This window comes from Scyliorhinus canicula, chromosome 14 (assembly GCF_902713615.1).
Source record: "Scyliorhinus canicula chromosome 14, sScyCan1.1, whole genome shotgun sequence".
NCBI lineage: Eukaryota > Metazoa > Chordata > Chondrichthyes > Carcharhiniformes > Scyliorhinidae > Scyliorhinus > Scyliorhinus canicula.
Genome location: NC_052159.1, coordinates 92,577,682 through 92,595,274, shown reverse-complemented (window position 1 = coordinate 92,595,274; position 17,593 = coordinate 92,577,682). Strand labels below are relative to the sequence as shown.

Sequence of the window (17,593 nt, the reverse complement as noted above, 5' to 3'; positions counted from 1 at the left end):
ATTTTGCTGCTCTGCACTATGGAAGATTTGAGCCGTTATTGCCTCTGTATTACTTTACAACCCCCACGAGGACCATTGGGAAACGATTATTGATCTCCCCAAGGGACGTATGAAATAAGAGCTCCCTGGGTAGGGAGGCCCAATTCAGAGCCTAAATCACACCTATCCTCCCAGCGAGGTCTGTGCGGAGGTCCTCGTGGGGGTTGTAAAGTAATACAGAGGCAATAACGGTTCAATCTTCCATAGCGCAGAGCAGCAAAATCTGGATTTTGTATTGCACGTTGAGACCCTGAGGAAGTCCTGGCGTGCGCAGATATGATGTAATTGCCCAGGAAATTTGTGCTGCCCAGATTATCTTTGATACATGAGCTGAGGGGCAGAAACCTGGGCCAGATAAACAAATTTACCTGGGTATTTAACCTGGAAATGTTACACTGGTTAATACCTCGGTGGCACAGTGGTTAGCACTGCTGCCTCTCAGCTCCTGGGTTCAATTCTGGCCTCAGGTGACTTTGCGGAATTTGCACTTCCTCCCCCTGTCTGCGTGGATTTCCTATGGGTGCTCCGGCTTCCTTCCACAGTCCAAAGATTTGCAGGTTGGGTTGATTGGCCATGCTTAATTGCTGTGCTCAGCATGAGATTGTAAATATGTTAATCAATTCACCATCATTCAGCTGCCTTACGAGTTATTATAGTTTGTCTGGGATTCCTGAGAAGCATAGAAAAATTACCATGCAAAGAGGCTATTCAGCCTGTGTGCCTGTTCATCATGTCCGTGCTGTCCAGAAAAAAGAAATAAACTAGCTGCATATTTTAATCCCACTTTCTAGCATCTGACCCATACAGTTCAGATGCAGATCCAAGCACCTTTTAAATAAATTGAGAATTGAGGCTAAAACTCACAACTTAGGTAGTGAATTCCAGATGCCCACCACCCTCTGGGTGAAAATGTTTTTTTGTCATGAACCCACTAATCCTTCTACCAATCACCCTGAATCTATGTCCTGATAATTGACCGCTCAGCTACTGGAAACAAATCTTTCCTTTTTATCCCATCGCAGCCCCTCCTATATTTTTTTCATCTCAATTAGGTCACCACTTACATCATAAAACATAAGAGCAGAATTAGGCCATTTGGCTTATTGAGTCTGCTCTGCCATTCAATTACGGCTGATATGTTTCTCGTCCCCATAACCACTGATCCCCTTATCAATTAGCTCCTAAGGAAAACAACCCTAGCCTATCCAATCTCTCCTCATAGCTGCAATTTTCAATGCCTGGCACCATATTTGTAAATCTCCTCTACATTCTCTCCAGGGCAATATGCCTTAATGTAATACAGTGACCAGAAATGGACACAAAATTCCAACTGTGTCCTACCAGTGTTTTATACCATTCCATCATTACCTCCCTGCCTTTGTATTCAATATCTCATCCAATAAAGGCAAGCATTCCATATGATTTCTTGACCACCTTGCCCATCTGTTCTGCCACCTTCAAGGACCTATGGAAATGCACTCCCAAGGTGTCTCACTTACTCAGTCCCACTCAATACCTTCCTATTCTGAGTATTTCATTGTTTTCTTTGCCTTCCCCAAATGCATTACCTCACACTTTTTTGGATTGAATTCCACTGCCACTTCTCAGCCCACTCAACCAAACCATTGATATCATTCTGGAGTCATCAGCTAGCCTCCTCACTATAAATTACATAGAAAACCTTTGTGTCATCTGCAAATTTCCATATCATGCCCCCCAAATTCAAGTCTAAATTAATATATACAACAAACTACAAGGGTCCCAACAATGATCCTTGTGAAACACCACTGGAAACAGTTTCACATTTGCAAAAATTTTCACCAACCATTACTCATCTTGTTGTCAATCTCTTCCGAGGAAATCTTATCTAAGGAAGGATGTTCTTGCTCTAGAGAGAGTTCAGCGACGGTTTACCAGACTGACTCCTGGGATGGCAGGACTTGCGTACGAGGAGAGATTGAATCTATTAGGATTGCATTCGCTGACAATGGTTAGCACTGTTGCCTCAACACCGAGGACCCGGTTTGATCCCAGGTCACTGTCCGGGTGAAGTTTGCACATTCTCCCCATGTTTGCATGGGTCTCACCCTCACAACCCAAAAAATGTGTAAGGTAGGTGGATTGGCCGTGCTAAATTGCCCCTTAATTGGAAAAAAAATGAATTGGGTACTCTAAATTTGTATTTAAAAAAAGGATTGTATCAGCCGGATCTCGAAGAATGGGGGGGGGGGGGGGGGGGGGGGGGGGGGGGGAAGAGAGAAAATCTCATAGAAACGTATAAAATTCTAACAGGACTAAACAGAAAGGATGTTCCCGATGGTGGGTGTGTCCAGAACCAGGGGTGACAGTCTGAGGATATGGGGTCGGCCATTTAAAACAAAGGTAAGGAGAAATGTCTTTATCCAGAGAGTGGTGAACCTTCAGAAATCATTACCACGGGAAGTTGTTGAGGCCAAACATTGCATGTTTTCAAGAAGCAGTTAGATATGGGGGGGGGGGGGGGGGGGGGGGGGGGGGGATTAGGCTATTGAGTTGGATGATCAGCCATGATCATAATGAATAGCAGAGCAGGCTCTAAGGGCCAAATGGCCGCCTGCTCATATTTTCGATGATTCTTCATTTTAGTCGGTTGTCTCTCTTTTTAAAAAAAATACATCGAGTACCCAATTATTTTTTTTTCCAATTAAGGGGCAATTTAGCATGGCCAATCCACCTAACCTGCACATCTTTGGGTTGTGGGTGTGAAACCCACGCAGACACAGGGAGAATGTGCAAACTCCACACAGATAGTGACACAGGGACGGGATTCAAATCCGGGTCCTCAGCGCCATAGCCCCAGTGCTAACCACAGCGCCACTTGCCGCCCCGTTGGTTGTCTCTCTTCAATGCCTTCCCCACCTCCGTCTCTAACACGTATTCCTTCATTGTAGGACTTTTTAAAAGACATCCATGGCACAAGATAGGAGCCAATATGTACGTACATGGTCAGAAGTAACTGCTGCAATACGGTTGATGTCTGAAAGATGCTGCAAATTATACGTAATGGAGACAAATAGGCCATCGAATACAGCATTTGTGCCAGCGAAAAGCACATTGAAGAAGTAATTTGCAAGAAGGGGTCCAAAGTGCACACAGTCTGCTTGCCTTGACATAGAACACTTTGAATAAGCCATATTGCTTGAAGTAACCCCGTTTTCTTATAGCACAAAGTCTTTATTCTTGTAAAGCAGGGAAAAGCATTACAAAAATTTTTTTTTTTTTTTTTTTTTTTTTAATTGCTTATCGTCACGAGTAGGCTTCAATGAAGTTACTGTGCAAAGCCCCTAGTCACCAAATTCCGGCACCTGTCCGGGGAGGCTGGTACGGGAATCAAACCGTGCTGCTGGCCTACTTGGTCTGCTTTAAAAGCCAGCGATTTAGCCCAGTGAGCTAAACCAGCCCCTGGATTCTGCCAAAATAAATTAAAATCTTTCACTTGTGATGCCCATCTCAATCCTTGGTCTTTTATACTTTTTCAACACCTATAACATAAATCGTTGATAACATACCGAACAGAATCGCAGAACCATTGTTGCATGTTAAATCAGCTTGATCAGTAAACTACTACTTGCATTTCAATGACAGGTATACAAAATGGCATTAAAAAAGTAATGTCAAGTTTGCTCTCCTCATCCTTTATGTTATGCAAACATTAATGACAAAATAAAAATCTATATCAGTAGTCACAATTTAAGACTTGCAACAGAAATCCAATTCACTCACCTCAGGATTCACACCTAGGTGTCCTATATCCATATGTGCTGCTCGAGGTCTCCAAGTACTTTGTTCATTGACAGTATTATCTTTCCTTTCCTTCTGATGTCCTAAACAGTCTTTAATCTGCCCATGCTCCTGGTGTGACTGCTTTTCAAAATCACTACTCAGTCTTACATGATTTTCATCAGCTTGTTGCTGCAGTAACTGAGCTTTCTGCAAATGGGCTTCTAGGTTCCGTTTCTGCTGTTCAGATTGCCAGATCAAAGTCAATTGTTGCTGTTTCTGTTGTTCTAATTCATGCAACTAATGAAAAACCAAAAGTGGAGGCAGGAAATGGATCAGGGATACATTGATACGCAATACTAATTTAAGAATACAGTTCTTATTCCTTTCTTTCCATACCCATTTCATCAAAAACATTGTGTGAGGAAGGACTGGGTGGCAAGTTAGAACTGGGACTCAATCCATTACTTGTCTGTAATTCTGAGGTTTGGACATACGGAAAGAGCTTTATTGCACCATAACTGCGTAACATACATGATGTTGACAAAGGAATTACTGGATAAAATGTTCTGTTCACCACACACGATGAACCTCATATCCTATCAAATTCCAGCCTCATGTCCGATCAAAAAATATTCTTCTTAATTAGAATGTTTGCACACCAGGGTTTTCATTCCAGTATCCTTCAAATCATGCTGGAGTACAACCTGGGTGACCACGAGATTAAATCATCAAGGATGAAAGCCCTTCCGATGTTACGGTATTAGTCTACACTAAGCTACACAAAAGACATGTTCACAGTATTACCACATCAGCAAAGTAGAATACAAAAATAAAATTTAACAATAATTTGCATTTAAAAGGCATCTTTAATATAGTAAAATCTCTCAAGGTGCTTCATAGGAGGATTAGCATGTTGAGGTATCAGGACATCTCTGACCAAGCTTTTGGTCACCTCTGTATTAAAAAGCAACACGAAAAGGAAAAATGAGAGCAACGTAGGAGATACGTTTGGATGGAATTCCAGAGCTTTGGATGTAGGCAGTTGAAGGCACGGCCAAAGGTAGCTTAAAGGAATTGGTGAATACCAGAAGGTGTTTGTGCTATAGAACTTTACAATGGTAGGAAAGATTAGGGAGGGATTTGAACACAATTGTTATGGTGGTATTCTTGAAATGTAAGTTGAGCTTTCATTTCAAGAACGAAGGGAATGGCAACAAAAACTACTCTAGCATACAACAGGGGATTTATAACAGTCAAAATATTTCCAAAGAGACACTAGGCCACCTCATGAATGTGATAGATAATATTTGAGTTTGGTGAAGGAGAGAAAATCATTCAGTGGATTCTGTACACTTATGTACAGCCACAGGAACTGTGGACAATAGAAGTACAAAGTTAGAAGAAAAATCATGGCAGAGGCACAATAACCCAGGAGGAGAGAAGCAAGAGAGATTGTAGTGTGGTGCTATTGTCACTGGATTAGCAATCCAGAGATCAAGGCTAATGTTATGGGAACATAGGTTTAAATCCCACCATGACAGCTGGTGGGCCTTACATTTCAGATTTAGATTCAAAAGCTAGCCTCAGTAATGTGACTAACCCTAACCCACATAAAGAATAACGTGCATTGAAGAACTTGTAACTAAAATAGTGCCTTTTCCCATATCAAAATTACAACAATTTTCATCATACTAAGTTCTCAGAAACTGGACACAAGTTAATTTCAAATAGAAAGTACAATGGACATGCTACAGTGGTAGCTTGCACTTTATAGCAGACCAGAAAAGTATTTTTTTGTGTCTATAAACTTAGCCAATTATTTTTTCTTTTGTTTCCACAAACATACTTGTTTCCTTCTGTCTACTTCAGATCGGATTCTAATTGCTTGCTCCTTTGGATGACATAAAGTTGTACTTCCAGCCATTATGGTAACTTCAGAAACTTCTTTTTGCTCTATAAAAGCACAATAGTGTGGATCATGCTTCACAAATATGTTGTGCACTATATGGCTGTACTATAGCATATGGTAATTAATTTATCAAATCCACAATATATGAAACTGAGTTTGTTTGAAATTCTATCCAACATTTGATACCGACATAAAACTTATGAACAGGAGTAGGCATTTAGGCCCTTCAAGCCTGGCTCCACCTAAAATATTTACAAGATCGTGGTTGAACGGATTGCGATCTCCATTTTCCTGCCTAGCCCTGATAACGTTTGAATCTTTTGTGCCAAACTTCAGCCTCGAAAATATTCCATGACCATCCCTCCGCTGCTCTCTGGGAAAGACAAGACTAGCGACCTTCAGATAAAAAAATTGTCATAAATGGGAGACCCCTTATTTTTAGATAATTCTAGTCTCTCCAAAAAGTGGAAACATCTGTCAGGTATCTATCCTATCAAGTCCACTCAGGATCCAATATGTTTCAATAAGATCACCAATGGGTATAGGCTCAATTCATTCAACCTTTCTGAATGTCATAAGCCCCTCAACCCAATGAATGAATTGAGTGAACCTTATGTGAACGGCTTCTAACGCCATCATATCATTTCACAAATAAGGAAATTACTCCAGACGTGGTCTCGCCAAAGCATTGTACAGCTTAATTTCTTTTATATTCAATTCCCCTTGCAATAAACGCCAACATTCCATTTGCCTTCTGAATCACTTGCTTGTGCTTGCACGCAAACCGTTGGTGATTCATGTACCATCAAGTAATGTAAATAGTAGGCTGCTTTTCTATTCTTAGGACCAAAGTGGGCAAGTTTACATTTTCCCACATTATACTCCATGTGCCAAATTATTGCCCTTCGCTCAACCACTCTGTAAATGATGTACACTTCATAAAACTTACTTTCCTACCTATCTTGGTGTCATCGGCAAATTTAGCTACCATACATTTGGTCCTGTCGTTCCAACCATTGATACATATTAGATTATAAATAGTTGGGGCCCCAACACTAATCTCAGTGGAACTCCTCTCGTCACAACTTGCCAACTCCAATAAGATCCATTTATCTTGATCTCTACTTCCCATTAGCTAATCAACCCTCTATGCATGCTAATATGTTATCCCTACACGATGAGCTCTTATTTTGTGCAATAATTCAGACATGGCAACTTGTTAAACACCTTTTTAAAAAATCCAATTACAACAATCTGCCAGTTCCCTTTTATTTACAATGCTGGTTACTTCCCCAAAGAACTCTGACAAATTAGTCAAACATAATTTCCCTTTCGTAAAACCATGCTGACTCTGCCTGATTTGCATTAAGATTTTCTTAGTGCTATTGAAATAAGATTTCTGAAAAAGCAATAATACAAATCTTCTTGGATTTAAAATTAGTTTGAGTGAAAACTCAGTCTACAAAAGGGAAGACAAAATTTCACATTAATTATAGGACTTACGTTCATTGGCATGAGCTTTCATTGACTGCATTTCTAGATGCTTCTTGTTTACATCATTATTGGCTGTAGATTTTGTCAAAATTCTTTGTTCATTTTCTTCACTGGCGATAGAGCCTGACTCAATGGTCATACCTTGGGTGACATCCTTTGATTCAGATTTTGAAGTACAATGGTCCTTTTGCATCCTAATTTTGGTAAGTAGTTTATTTAAGGCTGCCTTAGATGGGCTTTCAGAAGTTTGACTGGATGCCATCACCCGTGGAACTTCACAGGAGCAGAAAATGAAAAATTGATTAATAATTGTTTTATCTGTCTTAGTGACAATTAAACCAAAATATCCTCTATTTGATGGTCTACAGAGGAAACAGGACTACAAACAAATGAATCATACTAGTTAGTACATTAGTGCTATTATACAATATGCAGTACCATAGAGAATTACAATAGTACTTCCATGATGCCTTCATAACAGGGTGGCATAGTTGTGCAGTGGTTAGCACTGCTGCCTCACAGCACCGAGAACCCAGGTCCGATCTCGGCTCCAGGTCACTGTCCGTGTGGAGCTTGCACATTCTCTGTGTTTGTGTGGGTCTTACCCCCACAGCCCAAAGATGGGCAGGGTAGGTGGATTGGCCACACTAAGTTGCCCCTTAATTGGAAAAGTCACATACAGTAGTCCCCCGTTATACCGCGCTCCGCAATACCGCGGTTCGCGATATACCGCGGGGGGGCTTATGGACCCCAACTGTCAGTTGTGTCAATTTCAGCGGCCGGCTCACTTTGATCCGGAGAGGGAAGCTGCTCTCTCACTGAAACAATCAGCCGGCCGCTGAAATTGACACTGCCGGCTGCTCTCTCCCTCCAATCAGAAACATTAAACTTAAAAGTTGGATTGGAGGGAGAGAGCAGCGGGCAGTGTCAATTTCAGCAGCCGGCTGATTGTTTCAGTGAGAGAGCAGCTTCCCTCCGGATCAAAGTGAGCCGGCCGCTGAAATTGACACTGCCGGCTGCTCTCTCCCTCCAATCCAACTTTTAAGTTTTAATGTTTCTGATTGGAGGGAGAGAGCAGCCGGCAGTGTCAATTTCAGCGGCCAGCTCACTTTGATCCGGAGAGGGAAGCTGCTCTCTCACTGAAGCAATCAGCCGGCCGCTGAAATTGACACTGCCCGCTGCTCTCTCCCTCCAATCAGTACCCCAGCAGCCACAGCCTGTACCTCAGCAGCCACGGCCTGCACCCCAGCAGCCACAGCCTAAAGCCCAGCAGCCACAGCCTGTACCCCAGCAGCCACAGTACCCCAGCAGCCACAGCCTGAAGCCCAGCAGCCACAGCCTGTACCCCAGCAGCCACAGCCTGAACCCCAGCTACAGAGGGGAGGGGCGACGTGAGACCATGCTGGTCTTGCAGAGGCCCGTATGACCTCCTCCTGTGTTCTCTGCTCTCTCCCTCCAAACAGCCGGCAGTGTCAATTTCAGCAGCCGGCTCACTTTGATCCGGAGAGGGAAGCTGCTCTCTCACTGAAACAATCAGCCGGCCGCTGAAATTGACACTGCCGGCTGCTCTCTCCCTCCAATCAGAAACATTAAAACTTAAAAGTTGGATTGGAGGGAGAGAGCAGCCGGCAGTGTCAATTTCAGCGGCCGGCTGATTGTTTCAGTGAGAGAGCAGCTTCCCTCTCCGGATCAAAGTGAGCCGGCCGCTGAAATTGACACTGTTTTAATTAGATCCACGATGGGGGTTTTAAATTTATTTTAAAATCTATGCTAGCGCTTCCCATTGTGAGTCTACGGGGGTCTGACCTCTCCCCCCGCCCCCCGTAGACTCTCAATGGGAAGCGCTAGCATAGATTTTTAAATAAATTTAAAACCCCCATCGTGGATATCCGAGGCTCAGTTGCAACGCGGGTGGCTGTCTTGGACCCCAACACCCGCGTTATAAAGGGGGACTACTGTATTGATCTTGTACATTTTTTAAAAAGTAACAGGCCTGGCCAATTTACAGTAGATAATCTGCCTGACCCCATTGAACCACCCTTCCATGAACCAAGACACTTGATAGCTATTCCATGTTTTTCCTTCTGAAACACCACAATCAATTTGATATAATTGCCAGTAAGCAAATATCCACTCTTTTAGTCTGTTCACTAAATCTGGGTCATTATTCATCACTAAATTTAATGGAGCCTTCCTCTTCCAAGGACAGATGGTTGTAGACAAAAATCCTGACATGCAAGGAATTCACTATCTTTCACTTATTTCCCAATCCATATGAAAGTTAAAATCCCCTTTTAAAATCACTGCTTTTGTTACACTCTATGATCTTTGCATTTATGCAATCTAACACTGCACAACTGCTACCAGAGACTCTATAAAATCTTTAATCCTTCTCTGTCATTTTCTTTTTATTCTTGATAGGCCTTCCAACCTTGTATATTTAGTTCCTAATCTTGACCATCTTCCAGGCATGTCTCAGTAATGGCTACCATGTCGTATTTATCCTTTTCACTGGGACCCTAGTCCTACCCCAGTTCAGGTGGAATCTATCCCAATGGTACAGTTCCTTCCTTTTCCAAAACTACTGTCAGGTTCCTAAAGAGCCCCTCTTTTCACTCCTTCAGCCACATGCTCACACCCTATTCCTACACCAATTTGACCATGACTTGGGTAATAATCCAAGGGTCATATCTCGTGAGCGGGCAGCACGGCTGCGCAGTGGTTAACAATGCTGCCTGACGGCACTGAGGACCTGGGTTCGATTCCGGCCCCAGACAACTGTCCGTGGAGTTTTCACGCTCTCCTAGTATCTGCGTGGGTTTCACCTCCATAACCCAAAGATGTGCAGGGTGGGTGGATTGGCCATGCTAAATTGCCCCTTAATTGGGGATAAAAGAGAATTGGGTACTCTAAATTTGTTATTAAAAAAAATTATATCCCGTGAACCCCAGTCCTTTCTTTTTTTATTCATTCATGGGATGTGGGAATGGCAGCTTGTGCCAGCATTTATTGTCTATCCCCAATTGCCCTTGAGAGGGCAGTTAAGAATCAACCACATTGTTGTGGGTCTGGAGTCACATGTAGGCCAGACCAGGTAAGGACGGCAGATTTCCTTCTCTAAATTTAGCTCCTGGTGTTCTCCGAACAGGACCTCTAGTCTATTCTTCCGAATGCGATCTATGTTGTGACCAACAACAGTGACCAAATTCTTACCATGCCAATTTCAAGCTAGTTCAAAATGTCCTTCACCCGAGCACCAGGTGGATAACATATTATATGAGACTCTCAATCCTGCTTGAAAGGATGTTATCCGCTCCCATAATTATTTCCTTTTCCACTACTAGCATATTACGCTTCCCCTCCTCCACCCATTTCAGGCAATTTTGTACTTCAAGGCGCCACTATGTTTGCATTCTAACCTCTGTTCTTTATACTCATCTGCAGCAGTACAAGTATTCATACGTTTGTTAGGAGATTTCTGAAGATTCTTGGGCGGGATTCTCCCCTACCCAGCGGGGCGGGTGGTCCTGGCGCTGGGGAGTGGCGTGAACTACTCTGGCGTCGGGCCGCCCCTGAAGGTGCGAAATCCACCGCACCATCAGGGGCTAGGCCGGCGCCGGCGGGGTTGGCGCCGCACTGACCGGCGCAGTAGGGGTTGGTGCCGCGACAACCGGTGAAGGGCCTCCGCCAGCCGGCACACGTTGGCGCATGCACGAGAGCACCAGCGTACTGGTGCCATCCCAGCGCATGTGCAGGGGGGTTCGTCTCCGCACCGGCCATGGCGGAGGTTCACAACAGCCGGCGCGGAGGGAAAGAGTGCCACCATGGCACAGGCCAGCACCCCCCCCCCCCACTGAAACCCGGATGCCGCCCGCAGAGCCAGGTCCTGCCGGTAAGTAGCAGGTCTAATTTACGACGCCGGGACTGGCCTAAAACGGGCGGTCGCTCGGCCCATTGCGGGCCAGAGAATCGCCGGGGGGGGGGGGGGGGGGGGGGGGGGGGGGGGGCTGCCAGCGGCCACCGACCAGCGCGATTCCCGCCTCCGCCAAAACCCCGGCACTGGGGAATTCGGCAGCCAGCGGGGGTCGGGATTCACACACACACCACCCCCCCGGGGGTCTGGAGGGGGGGGGTTCGGAGAATCCCGCCCCTTGTTCTGCATTTCACCTGATTTCCCCTTACACTGTATGCTATTAGTCCCACCAATGCTTTTAGTCCCACCAACCACATTCTGAACTTGCATCTCTCCAAAAGATTTGACTGGAGCCTGGAGAAAAGTGTCTAGTTGCGGTTCTCCCCTTCCTTTCTGTTTCCTCCCCCCTCCTTTCTGTCTCCCCACCTTCCTTTCTGTCAAGAGTGTCACCAACTCACAATTAATCTCAATTACTCCAAACTCTAGAGATTTGAGATGGAGACATCAGCTGCAGATATATGTTTGCTCTAAATAGTCTTGCTCTGCATGAGCTCCCATTCTTCAGTGCTCTAAATTACTTGTATTTAGGCATTGGTTAATATGACACAAATATACTACATTGTATAGGGAATATTCTTATTTCATAGATTCTGTTACCTTCGGTTTTACCCAAGCACAGTATTGCCAGCTCATCCTGGCTACCCTTGTCGTATTGCTCCTCCTTTTGAACTCCCTCTGGCTCTACAGAAAGGTTTAAGTCTTCATCTTGCGTCCCAACAGATGGGGCTGGTAACGGTTCAGGCTCAAGTCGCAGTACCAGGTCACCTATGATCTCTTGGCAGGGTTGGGAGGTGGTCAACAAAATGCATTACAAATAATATTAGTAACTCCACAGAAAAATAAGAGCCCTTTCACTTGTAGTCGCATACCAGGCTCAGACATGTTGGGCACATTGTCTCTCGTACTTGAACTACTAAAACAGAAAGTTTTTTACAGCTAAAATTGTGCAGTTATCAGTAAACATTTGCAAAATTTGACAAGGAAACACAACACACAGAATAATAGGCACAGAGTCATGCTTGAGTTTTGGCACCATTGTCCCCGACCTCCCCATGCACTGGCTAGAAAAGTCAGAGAGGAACCAGCGCATGATCCTGATGGTTGTCCCGCAATAACTTAATGCAGACAGTAGCATTAGCTATTTCAAGACAAGACTTAATAATAATCATCTTTATTAGTGTCACAAGTGGGCTTACATTAACACTGCCATGAAATTACTGTGAAAATCCCTTAGTCACCAAATTCCAGTGCCTGTTCGGATACAAAGGGAGAACTCAAATATCCAATTCACCCAACACACACGTTTTTCAGGCCTTATGGGAGGAAACCGTAGCGCCCAGGGGAATCCCACAGACACCAGGAGACGTGCAGACTCCGCACAGACAGTGACCCAGGCTGGGAATTAAACCCGGGTCCATGGCACTATGAAGCAACAATGCTACCCACTGTGCTACTGTGTCCCTTTCTTCGGAGCAAGTCCTATATTTAAGTTGCGGACTGTACAGCTCCAACTTATGTCCCAGCTCCACCAGGACTACAAGCAGTTATTAATGTCGAGAGCCTGGACTGACACAAAGTTGGGGTCACATCAGGCTGAAGGAGGGGGATGCCTCTGATGCATCGAGGGGGCCTCCAAAGAAGGCTTTCCAATATCCACTCTTGCCCAACTCCGGCAAAGGCGGCGGCTATTTAGTCCACCAAATCTTTGTGGATCACTGATCAATCCCATTCCCCCAATTTATCCCCGCAGTCCAGCAAGTTTATTTCCTTTAAAAAGCCAATCCAATTTCATTCCAAATTACAAATTGTCTCTGCTTATATATGAAAAGTTTCTAAGCAAGGTTTATGAATTTGTAATGTCACCTACAAATGATTCATTTCTCCCTATATAACCTTAAATACATGCACAATTAAAAACTGAATTTATGCCGGTTGCAGCTATGCGGAGCTAAGCCGCACATTCGGCAGCTCGCGCTATCATCGGACTGTTGGGCTCTTTTTAGGGCCCATAACGGCGCTTGACGGACTTTTCCCGGTGTGGGAAGGCAACAGCAACGCTTCCCTGCCGGTGGATGGACTGGACCAGGAGCGGGGCAGAGAAAGGTGCGAGGGAGGAAGACCAAGATGGCGGCGGGCAGGGAACCAGCAGCGTGGACGGAGCGGGCGCAGGAGCTGCTCCAACACTGCTTCAGGGAGCTTAAGGCTGAGCTGCTGGAACCGCTAAAGGCCTCATTCGACAAGCTCCTGGCGACCCAGACTGCCCAGTGTGCGGAGATCCGTGAGATCCAGCAAAAGGCCTCTGAGAAAGAGGATGAAATCCTAGGCCTGGCGGTGAAGGTGGAGGCGCTCCACAAGAAATGGCAGGCGAGGCGCGAGGAAATGGAAAACCGCTCGGGGCGGAAGAATTTGTGGATCCTGGGCCACCCGCAGGGGCTGGAGGGATCTGATCTGGGGGCTTATGTGGTCACCATGCTGAACTCGCTGATGGGAGCGGTGTCCTTCCAAGGGCCCTTGAAGCTGGAGGGAGCCCACCGGGTGCTGATGAGGCAGCCCAAGCCCAACGAGCCACCAAGGGCGGTGCTGGTGCGGTTTCACCGGTTCGTCGATTAAGAATGTGTGCTCAGGTGTGCCAAGAAGGAGCGGAGCAGCAGATGGGAGAATACGGAGGTCCGAATCTACCAGGACTGGAGCGCGGAGGTGGCAAGGAAAAGGGCCGGTTATAACCGGTCGAAAGCAGTGCTGCACAGGAGAGGGGTGAAGTTTGACTTGTTACAGCCGGCGCGCCTTTGGGTCACCTATAAAGACCGCCATTAGTACTTTTGACTCCCCAGCGGAGGCCTGGGCCTTTGTTCAGGCCGAAAAGTTGGACTCAGACTGAGGGTTGAAGGGTGGTCGGGGATTGTTGTATAGTATTTTGGAGTTTTTTCTTCCTTGTTCCTTTGTTTCTGGGGGAGTTTGTGGGATTTTTGTAGGCCCGTCGGACGGGCTCGGGGAAAGGGTGTTGGGTTGGAAGGGGTTGAAGGTTGGTGAAGGTGGACGGGGCCTCGGGAGAGGGTAGGGTGGCCTGGGTCGGGGAGGGGGGAGTTTGGGCCTGGATAGGGAGCGGTGGCAGAGGGGTCGGGGCCGGCCGAGTGTGTGGCGCAGGCTTTTTTCCCCGCACTTTGGGCTGAGGGGCGGGGCTAAAGTTGGATGCACGGGTTTCTTCCCGCGCTGGGGCCGAACAGGAGGGGACTATGCCTGTTGGTGGGCAGGGGGGGGAGGGGGGGGCAGTGGTACACCGGGGGGGGGGGGGGGGGGGGGGGGGCGTTGAGGTGGCTGGAGCAGCCAGGGTCAGCAGGAGTCAGCTGATTTACGGGAGTACAATGAGAGGAGCAGCGCAGCTGGGGAGGGGTACCGGGTTGCTGCTGGAAGGGCCGATGGCGAACTGAGGCTTTTAGGAGGATTCGGGACGAGGATCTGCCACTGTGGGGAACGGGCCGTGCGGGAGATGCGGGCACGTGGCTGGCCTAGGAAGAGCTGCGGGGGCGGGGGGTGTGTGTGTGTGTTGTGGTGTCAAGTGTGGTGGCGGATAGCTGTGGCAGATATGTGATGGTAAGTGGTAAGCTCCAGGGGGAGCGGGTGGTGCTGGTTAATGTGTACATCCCGAACTGGGACGATGCGGCTTATGTTGGGCCGGATTCCAGACCTTGAGACAGGGGGTTTAATAATGGGAGGGGATTTTAACAGTGCTGGACCCAGCACTCGATCGTTCGAGGTCCAGGATGGGCAAGAGGCCGGCGGCGGCCAAAGTGCTGAGGGGGTTCATGGACCAGATGGGAGGGGTGGATCCTTGGAGATTCAGGAGGCTGGGGGTTAGGGAATTTTCGTTCTTCTCCCATGTCCACAAGGCTTACTCCCGGATTGACTTTTTTGTTTTGAGCAGGGCGTTGATTCAGAGGGTGGAAGGTGCGGAATACTCAGCGATAGCCATTACAGACCACGCTCCGCGTTTGGTAGACCTAGAGCTGGGGGAGGGGAGGGACCAACGTCCGATGTGGCGGTTAGAGGTGGAGCTGCTGTCGGACGAGGTGGTGTGCGGGCGAGTCCGGAGGTGTATGAGGGGTACCTAGAAATTAAAGATAACGGGGAGGTGCAGGTGGGGGTGGTCTGGGAGGCGCTGAAGGCAGTGGTTGGGGGGGGGGAGCTGATCTCCATCAGGGCATATAGGGAGAGGGGGGAGAAGAGAGAGAGGGAGAGGCTGGTGGAAGAGATGGCGAGGGTGGACAGGAGGTCCGCGGAGGTCCCGGAGGAAGGGCTGTTGAGGAAGTGTCGTAGCCTCCAAGCAGAGTTCGATCGATTGACCACCAGGAAGGCGGAGGCGCAGGGGGCGGTATACGAATATGGGGAAAAGGCGAGTCGGATGCTGGCACACCAGCTCCGGTAGCAGGAGGTGGCTAGGGAGATAAGGAGAGTTAGGGATGGAGGAGAGAATCTGGTACAAAGTGCGAGGGCATCAACGGGGTGTTCAGGACTTTTTATGAGGAACTATCAGGGGCAGCATGGTAGCATGGTGGTTAGCATCAATGCTTCACAGCTCCAGGGTCCCAGGTTAGATTCCCGGCTCGGGCACTGTCTGTGTGGAGTCTGCACGTCCTCCCCGTGTGTGCGTGGGTTTCCTCCGGGTGCTCCGGTTTCCTCCCACAGTCCAAAGATGTGCGGGTTAGGTGGATTGGCCAGGCTAAATTGCCCTTAGTGTCCTAAAAAATAATGTTAATGGGAGTTGTTGTGTTACTGGTATAGGGTGGATGGGTAGGGTGATCATTGCTCGGCACAACATTGAGGGCCAAATGCCTGTTCTGTGCTGTACTGTTCTAATTCTATACCGTTCAGTGCCCCAAGGGGAGGGAGGGATGGACTGCTTTCTGGGCAAGCTAAGGTTTCCGAGAGTGTAGGAGGAGCAGGTGGGGGCACCAGTTGGGCTGGAGGAGCTGGTTAATGCGATGGGGAGCATGCAGACAGGGAAGGCACCGGGGCCCGAATTCCATAAGAAGTTTTCAGACCTGCTGGGCCTGCTGCTAGTGAGGACCTTTAATAAGGCAAGGTGGGGGCTTTGCCCCCGACGATGTCTAGAGCGCTGATCTCACTGATTCTGAAGCAGGATAAGGATCCCCATCAGTGCGGGTCATAAAGACCGATTTCGCTCCCGAATGTGGACGCGATACTGCTAGCAAAGATGTTGGCCAGCAGGGTGGAGGGAGTCGTGCCGCAGGTCATACACGAGGATCAAACGGGTTTTGTGAAGGGGAGGCAGTTGAATGTTAATGTACGGAGGCTTCTGAATGTCATAATGATGCCGGCAGTGGATGGGGAGGCGGAGATAATGGCGGCGATGGATGCGGAGAAGGCCTTTGATAGGGTGGAGTGGGGATATCTTTGGGTGGTGTTGAAAAGGTTCGGGTTAGGAGAGGGATTTATTAGGTGGGTGAGGCTGCTGTATGAAGCCCCGGTGGCGAGTGTGGTTACGAATGGGAGGAGGTCAGACAATTTGATTGTACCGGGGGACGAAGCAGGGGTGCCCCCCGTCTCCCCTGCTGTTTGCGTTGCCGATCGAATCCCTGGCCATGGCGCCGAGGGAGTCGAGGAACTGGAGGGGTATAGTGCCGGGGAGGAGCATCGGCCGTCGTTATACGCGGAAGATTTATTGTTGTACGTGGCAGAATGTGCCCTGTGCGGGGAATGCCGGAGGTGATGAGGATTCTTGGGGAGGTCGGGGACTTCTCCAGGTACAAGCTCAACGTGGGGGAAGAGTGAGCTGTTCGTAGTGCATCCGGGGGACCAGGAGAGAGGGATTGGGGAGCTCCCGCTGAAAAGGGCGGAGAGGAGTTTCAGGTACCTGGGGGTCCACATAGCCAGGAGCTGGGGGGCCCTGCACAGGCTCAACTTAACGAAGCTGGTGGAGCAGATGGAGGAGGAGTTTAAGAGGTGGGATGGGCTGCCACTCTCCCTAGCAAGCAGGGTCCAGTCTGTCAAAATGACGGAGCTCCCGAGGTTTCTGTTCCTCTTCCAGTGCCTCCCTATCATGATTCCGAAGGCTTTCTTTAGGAGGGTCAATAGGAGTATTATGGAGTTTGTGTGGGCGCAGAACACCCCGAGGGTGAGGAGGGGGCTCCTGGAGCGGGGTAGGATGTGGGGGCTGGCGTTGCCCAACCTATGTGGGTACTACTGGGCCACCAATGTGGCGATGATATGTAGGTGTGTGATGGAGGGGGAGGGGGCGGCATGGAAGAGGCTGGAGGCGGCGTCCTGTGTGGGCACGAGCCTGGAGGCACTGGTGACGGCGTCATTGCCGCTCCCCCCAACAAGATATACTACGAGTCCGGTGGTGGCGACTACCCTCAAAATTTGGGGGGCAGTGGAGGCGGCATTGGGGGGGGGGG

General features: G+C 47.9%; 1 protein-coding gene across 1 annotated transcript in view; it reads right to left on the bottom strand.

The window, feature by feature from the left end:
• The window catches only part of cep295 (centrosomal protein 295), a 172,235-nt gene that overhangs the window by 87,267 nt on the left and 67,375 nt on the right, over positions 1–17,593 (bottom strand). Inside the window, exons 10-13 of the mRNA XM_038817947.1 lie at positions 11,775–11,951; positions 7,214–7,477; positions 5,648–5,754; positions 3,802–4,098 (exon numbers count right to left, since the gene is read on the bottom strand). Of these exons, the coding sequence (XP_038673875.1) occupies positions 3,802–4,098; positions 5,648–5,754; positions 7,214–7,477; positions 11,775–11,951 (845 nt within the window). The remainder of the gene's footprint in view (positions 1–3,801; positions 4,099–5,647; positions 5,755–7,213; positions 7,478–11,774; positions 11,952–17,593) is intronic.